The 8,156-nt window shown below is 40.6% G+C and overlaps 1 protein-coding gene across 1 annotated transcript; it reads left to right on the top strand.

Annotated features, from left to right (window-relative positions):
* Positions 1–1,272: 1,272 nt before the first annotated feature.
* On the top strand, positions 1,273–6,869 carry wnt10b (wingless-type MMTV integration site family, member 10b). Its single transcript, XM_052593397.1, has 4 exons — positions 1,273–1,947; positions 3,104–3,366; positions 3,649–4,097; positions 4,925–6,869. The coding sequence occupies exons 1-4, from the start codon at positions 1,874–1,876 to the stop codon at positions 5,414–5,416; spliced, it is 1,278 nt and encodes a 425-aa protein (XP_052449357.1). The 5' UTR covers positions 1,273–1,873; the 3' UTR covers positions 5,417–6,869.
* Positions 6,870–8,156: the final 1,287 nt, after the last annotated feature.

The raw sequence follows: 8,156 nt of genomic DNA, 5'->3' as shown, positions 1-8,156 counted from the left end.
GCATAGCTGACCACCAGCACGATAATCCTTTAATCTTGTAAACTGCTAATGCCTCAAATATTCTGGTTTATTCATACATTTATCAGTAGCCTACTAAAGTCTTCTTATCGTGCCCTCATGTCTACGTTGCAGCTACATGAATAAAAAAAGGAAAAAAACACTAACAGCTTGTCTATTGAACAAACTTATTATGTGCATTATGCATAATTTGTTGGCCCACTATGTAATTGCGTATCACTTTCAATGAGCCCTGACAACAACCTCTCCATCATGGTCAGTTATGGGACTAATTATACGCACAAACTCAGACGTGTATAGACAAACAAACGAAATAAGTCTATTTTCCAGGAGTGCTCTAGGCTATCTGCAGCAACAGTCAGCTAAGACTTCTCATTAAGAATGTCGGGGGAAATGATGAATGTTGGCTTAATTAAAGTGAAACGTCACTATAGGCTGCACGGTGAACTGTTGAACTGATTCTGAGTGGGAGGATGGGCGAGCACATGAACGCGCACGCACCTCGCTTTGTTCAAGAAGAAGCGCACGCTTGCCTGCTGCTACCCTGCGTATTGTAGCCTATATGAATGACTTTAAGTTTATTTTAGCTCATAGTTCACATAAACGTTCACGGGGGAGCAAAGTGTCTAGTCACAAGTTCTGCAGTGCAGACAGGTCAGATAATAGGCCTACTTTAATAGACAGAAACAGACAACAAGAAAATTAGATTAACAAATAAATAGCCTACAAAGAATGCACGCACTGCAAATGATAAGTAAGATTTAACAAGTCACAGGTTCTACAGCAATTCAACAGAGAGGCATTTTGTTTTGGTCAGTGAAAATGAACTGCATAGCTGGCTTTTCATCCGATTCAGAATTAGTCATGAATTAATAATTAATAGCCTACTTCAAAATCCGATTTTATTCATCAGTAATTATATTTAAAATGGTTAATTATTACAGATTGACACTTTAGTCTTACATACATTTTTAAGTCTAGATATATTTATTTTGGCCGAAATAACCATAGGCCTACGCATATTTATTTGTTTGTTTGTCTGTCGTCTGTCTGTCATCCTTATTTATTATTTTCTTATCAGTTATCGTTTTTTTTATATTCTACCGATAAATGGCGTAATATGGATAAAAAAGCTCGTCAGAATGCCACTACAACACCTCAAAAATAAACAAATCGTTAAAAATCAATCGTAAAACAATTTTGCATTAATGTAATGGCGCAAGTAGCCTATACTATATACTATTAATAAAATAAAATAAAACATAAAAATATAGCTAATGCATGTAATTTTTTGTGTCAAAAATAGCTTGGTCGATTTTGTCGATTTTGCATGTCATATGGTTACTTAGACACAAATAATGCCTATAGATGCCTAAAAAAGGCTAGATAGGCTACACTGAAAACTGGTAATATTGTTAGTCACGTGTTTCTACTTGATATGAAAAAGATCCAAATTTAGTCAATGCCCTTGTTGTCAATATCGACTCCCCTATGAGACAGTATTGGTTTAGGCTTCTACTGAAACTGATTTATTCCTCGTCAAATATGACCACTATTGGTGGAGGTCACGATTATGACATGAAGTTTTTTATGACAAGAAAGTTTGACGGACCTTGCTACTTTTTCATCGTGTTTAAAAACAAGCGCCTCAGGCGATGTTTGCCCACCCTGACGGCGCCCCCTCCTCCTCCTCCTCCTTCTCCTCAGTGACATACACGCTCCCGTCCCAAGCTTCATCAAATGCTGCTTGCTCAACTCCCAGCTCCTCACACAAACAATTGAACTCATTTACAGTTGCTCTCTAAAGCGATCCCACAGGTGTTTTAATGTCCCGTCGAGAAAAGCTTCCAGCGCAATGGAGTTACCCCACAGACAGTATTTGGGACGAGTCCTGATCATGACTGCAGCGCTTCTGTCACCTGCGTTCACGTAAGTAGAAAGGTAGAAGCGCGTTCATGAGAACTGTTGGAGTAGCCTAAATGGACTGTTTGTTTTGTAAAACCAGTGATTCAAATAAATGATTAGCCTATGTGTAATACCCTCAAATTATTCATTTGTTAATATTAGTCTATTTAATTATAACTTTACTTTTTTTGAGAGAGAGAGAGAGAGAGAGAGAGAGAGAGAGAGAGAGAGATTTACAGTTTTGCGCCATGGCTGCTAATATCTAAAACTAGTAAGCTGGTAAACCACTTGTATCTAAAACGAATAAGCATCTTTTAATGTTATCAGTAGCCTACTTGTTTTTACTATTATTATGTATCCCAATAAGTATCTCTTTTCAGTCAATAGAAGGCTACTTAATCATCACATACTAGTACTCATTCCTTTGCTGCTAGACAAGTGTTACTGGTAACAAACTGCAGGTTTGGCATTGAAGATGAGAATCTGTTGTTCAGATACTAACTAGCATTTATTCTAACTGTTGCTGGTACTGGGTTCACTAGTTAAACAGGTAACAATTACCTCCTACTAATACTAATTAAATAGTTACTAGTATTTATTCTGTTAATTGTTACCAGAAACCATTTTAATGTTATTGTAACTGTGTGGTTATGGATGTTCTCTCACTTCTCGAAACTGTTGATGGGCATAATGTATTTATTAACATCAGCGTGTTATGATTTGGATATAGTATTGCACACAAATCTTTTCCATATAGTCATTTTCTCATCAGATTATCCTGAGGCATGCCAAGACACTGATAGAAAGCAGGGCGTTTGAATATTCATGGAAGTTTTATGTATGCCTCCTGCAAGGTCACAGCCTTGTTTGAGTGTCAGGGCACTTAATTGCACAACTTCTGATATAAAAAGCAATAGAATTTATCAAATTTTTTTTCTATGCTGTTCCAGTAAACGTATTGATTATATTGTTTGAAATTAAAAGCATCCATTCCCGATAAAATATTTTCCTGCTTCTCGTTAATGGCTGAATTCATTGTCATAATTTCTTCACATATGTGAGTCATTTAAAAAAGACCACATGTGATGCTAAGTAACACCAGCCTTCTGCAATATTTACTGCATGCGGTGTTACTTCATAATGATATCACTGCTATAAAATTAATTTTCTCCTTTCTCAGGGTACTGGGCAATGACATCCTTGGCCTGAAGGTGGCAGGAGAGCCAGTGCTTACCCCCAACGCAGTGTGTTTACGACTGGCAGGCCTGACCAAAAAACAGATGCGTTTGTGTGTGCGCAGCCCTGATGTCACAGCCTCTGCTCTGCAGGGCATTCAGGTTGCTATTCACGAATGCCAGCACCAGCTCAGAGACCAGCGCTGGAACTGCTCCTCCCTGGAGAACCATGGCAAGTTGCCCCATCAGAGTGCCATTCTCAACAGGGGTGAGTTGATGGCAAAAGGGGCATGGGAAGTGCTGAAGTTGAAGTTGTAGAGAGCCAATACACTCATAATCCGGGCATTGAAATGCTACATTGGCCAAAGAGGGAAAATATCAGCGTTGAGTCATTGTTTAACGCATTTGCACCATGGAAAACATCTTTTATGAGATTTTAGATAAAGATCATTATAGATAATTATCTCACCAGCTGGCTCGTGAGCACTTCACTTTCTGAAGGCTCGGTTTACTCTGCTGGCAGCTTTAAAAGTGCTTTCTTTCATCCCAGGTTTCCGAGAGAGTGCCTTCTCGCTGTCGCTGCTGGCTGCAGGTGTCGTGCACTCGGTGGCTTCGGCCTGCAGCCTCGGTAAGTTGCGCGGGTGTGGCTGCGAAGCTAAACGTCGCCTGGATGATGACAAAATCCGCCTCAAGTTAACCCAGCTCCAGCTTCAGACTTTCCAGAGGAGTGGGGTGTCTGTAGCAGGTGCAGGAGAGAACACACCTGAGTTAGGTTCACTTCACGGCAGGCCGGCCAATCTGCACTCGTCCCACCCCATCAGTCTCCTCAAACCACTGCCGGATGAGGCCACGCCGCTGCAGGACACCTGGGAGTGGGGAGGCTGCAGTCACGATGTCCGTCTTGGCGTACGGTTCTCTAGGGATTGGTTGGATTCCAGAGGATCTCCTCGTGATATACACGCTCGGATGCGGATTCATAATAATAGAGTGGGCAGACAGGTGTGGTTTCATATGTTCAAATATCATAACCTTTTCTAATAATCTGAATTGAAACTTTCAAACAATGACAACCATGTCTTAAACAGGTGTGACATGATAAAACACAATTTTCCCTGTGCACTGGAGTTTGTTTTTAATTAATCACCTGGTTGGTTTTCAATTATGCAGACATGCACAGGTTAGCCCCACCCACATCAAAATCTCATTGGTCCAAAATTATTGGTCTATTCATTTATTACAAAGCAAATTCAATTTATTAAGTAAATTGTATACACCTTATATATACTTTTTATGTAATTGTTTTAATTATTTTAAGTTAAAATTTGTTTTTATTTTCGTTTTCATTTTATTTATTTATTTGGAGGGACAAAGTACAAAAATGTTTGGTGATACAACTTCTATCACATGGGTTGCGACTTCCCAAATGTAATGATATTTATGAATTATTCATTCAAAATATATGAAAAAAAAAATCTTTTTTTTCCTTTTTTTGTACATTTTTGAAAATTATTATTAAGCTCTGTACAATATCATGTATATATGTTTTTTTTTTTAACTAACAGCCATTAAATTGAAACTTTTATTGAAAATTATTTGTTTTTTATTTTTCAAAACAATATGAAACCAACATGGGTACAAGAATATGGAGCATGATTTTTTTTATTAGATTTGAAATAATAAATAAACTCATTTTCCTTTGATGTGGGTATTTTTATGTCATTGACCCACTTTTTTAGTTAGCTACCTCATAGATGATAGAAAGATAGATAGATATATAGATATACCGATATACCACATTCTTTTCATTATGTGTTTGACCTTAACAGGTAGTTACTGACAACATGAGAAGAAAGTGCAAGTGTCATGGCACATCAGGCAGCTGCCAGTTCAAGACCTGCTGGTATGTTTCTCCTGAATTCCGGCTCATGGGATCATTGCTACGGGAGAAGTTTCTGACTGCCATCTTCATAAACTCTCAGAACAAGAACAACGGAGTATTCAACTCTCGAACTGTTGAGAGCCCCAGCTCGGATCAGCTCAGAGGCCGGCGGCGGAACATTTCCCGTGAGTTAGTGTACTTCGAGAAGTCGCCCGACTTCTGCGATCGCGAGCCCGCTGTGGATTCGCCGGGCACGCAGGGCCGCATCTGCAACAAGAGCAGCCCCAGCATGGATGGTTGTGGGTCGCTGTGCTGCGGCCGAGGACACAACATCCTCAAACAGGCACGGAGCGAACGGTGTAACTGCCGCTTCCACTGGTGCTGCTATGTGCTCTGTGAGGAGTGCAGGGTCACGGAATGGGTTAATGTGTGCAAGTAACAAACCCATTTTGATCCATATCCCCATTTCTTTTTTGGAACCAAGAGACAACAACCTGTGACTGCCTGTGTGTTTTGCTCTCCTAGAGTGTGTCTGTTTATCCATTTCTCTCCTTCTTTAACCTTCATCATCTGGGATCCATTTACATTGTGTTGCTGTTATGTTCAAAATGCCAAGTCAGAGATTGAGGAGGAGGTGACTCATGTCATTTGTCTTTTTTTCCCCGCTTGGAATCTTCAGCCTCCACAACCAAGCAAATGGCCTGAACGCCATCTGCACTCCTCCAAAAAACAAGGCATAACAGCAGGAACAAATTATTCCTGAGAATTATCGGCACTGCTATGGTCTACCTTTTTTTTTTCATTTAAAAAGTGCACTTAATGTATATTCCTTACCTTGGCAAAATGTTTGAGAAGTTTATGTTGTAATCGTTCTTGATGGTGAAATACCATCCTAGTAGGGCTGAGGTTTCTGAAACACTGCATCTTGCAGTATACTGATCTTTTTGCCCGCATCGATCATGAAGAATCAATGGCTCTGATAATTGAAGGGAACATCTCAGTGCCTTTTATGAGGTTTCATAAGATGTTGTAGAGAAACTCTCCCAAGTCTGGAGCGAATCTTGGCCATCGACTGAGAATGTGGGGTCTGAGTTTAGTTGGTTTTTATGAAAACCAGGACAATTGTGAAGTTGATATGCTTTATAACCCCAATCTAACCTTTGTAGAGACAGACCAATCAGAGAACGGAGATGGAGAGAGTGAAGGAATGACTGTAGAACACTTGTGCCTCCCGTGGATTTTTTGCAGCTGATTAAAAACAGTCACATCTCATCTCATACTGCTGAACGATATTGGATGCCAGATGCCTTTGATGCAAGAATGGGAAGACATTCATACTCTCAAGTTCGGAGTTAAACTGTATTTAAACAGTTGCCATTACAATCATATTACAGTGAATCTGATGTATGCAAGTTTTAAATTGTACTATTGAGCAATCAGTGCTTAGGGAATCAAATTATTTGATAAATTAACTTTCATGTATTGCTGCCTTTTGCATTCTTAAGGAGACTTTTATCATTGTAATGTGTTACAAGAACGCCTCAATTTTTGGTTAAGAAACCTTACTTATCATGCGTGTAGGCTTTAGAACCAGGAAAGACCTTCTAGAACAGAGGAGGGGTCAAAGATCAGTGTATTAGATATAATTCTTCTCTTCTGAAGGTTTTTTTTTTTTACTGAATCTGACCTCATATAATGGGCAACAGGGATAGGTTTTCATAAAGAGTTTTATAAGCAGATTGAGGTATGATCCGGTCTTATATGGATCAGATGTCCAAAGTTGCACCATGTGCTACTGAGTACTGTTTGTCCTTGTCTGTGAATCTGCATCTGCAACTGTCAGAGACTGGAGCACTGTGTGATTTCCTAACTAAATACAGGCGCACTTCTGATGTCTCACTCTGTCTGAGTTCTTTGAGTGCACAACAATCACAAACATAATAGGAATAAATGAGTTTTTCTGTATGTTTCCTCACGAGACTCTGTAATGGGGATGCGCTGTGGCGGCTGTGGATTGAGTGAAGTGACCACCCACGGTCTGCTGGCTTTATCAAACTTGCTTCACGTGGTATTTCCTCTGGCAAAAAGATGGGAGCAGAAGAGAAAAAGAAAAGAGTGGTGGGGAATGATAAAGCGCTGGATATCTGGTTTGCATTTCTTTATTCCTTTATCATTTCACCCTGGAGCTGCTGCGCGAGGGAATTTCCTGTCGCTGTTCCTCCCATGTGTGAGACAGAGAAATTGGACGGCCATAGACACCCCCCCCCCCCCACTTCCCCACCTCCCCCATCAAAATGCGGTGCAGCCAATCACACATACAAAGCAACATACTGACAACATCAAGAATAATGACAACCAGACACTGCCACAGTTAAGACAGAAGGGCACAGAACTAATACTGGGTCATCTGAAAAAAATTTCAGTTAGCTAATATAAAGATAGATAGATAGATAGATGGATGGACGGATGGACGGATGGATGGCTGGATATACAGTATAGATAGATCTATAGATAGATAGATGAGACAGACATGAGACATTGATGTTAGCGGATATGGAAATATGTGAATAAAAATTGCACATACTTAGGTACATCAAAAGAGAAGGAAAAGGGAAAGAAAAACAGCTGGAAACATCTGCTTCTGGGCTCCTTGTCCAGCTTCCCCTTCCATTTTTGATGTGGGATAGAGAGAAAACGAGAAAGGGAAAGAAAAAACAAGGAGCCAGCTACCCAGAACATCAAAGCCATTGCCTAAATGTGCAAGCCCTCATTAGTTCTGCAAGCCTAACCAACCCGACTTATGACTGTGTTTGCTGGGGTGCACTTTGGCAAACACTTCAGAGGAGAGGCTCCTTTAAATTATAACTCCCACCCCCCAGGCCCAGCTCTCTGCTCCCACCCCTACTGACTGTATCCTCTTCTGCCCACCCCATAACCCCCAAAACTCCCAGTGCACACAAACACAGCACCCCCCCCCCCCCATACAGCACTCCACCCTGTAATCTGGTGTGCAGCTGCAAGCATCTGCTCCACTCCCTCTCTCTTTTCCTAACCACTGAATTGATAAACACATCGATCATAAAGCCACTGACACACGGTGGACCGTGTGAAGTGACACGGGGACAGAATTTCCTTTGCATCTGGACGAGGTCTGGGCAGGCACTGTGTGCTGTTTAAAA

This window comes from Carassius gibelio, chromosome B23 (assembly GCF_023724105.1).
Source record: "Carassius gibelio isolate Cgi1373 ecotype wild population from Czech Republic chromosome B23, carGib1.2-hapl.c, whole genome shotgun sequence".
Lineage (NCBI taxonomy): Eukaryota > Metazoa > Chordata > Actinopteri > Cypriniformes > Cyprinidae > Carassius > Carassius gibelio.
This window is presented reverse-complemented; position numbering and strand designations above follow the sequence as displayed.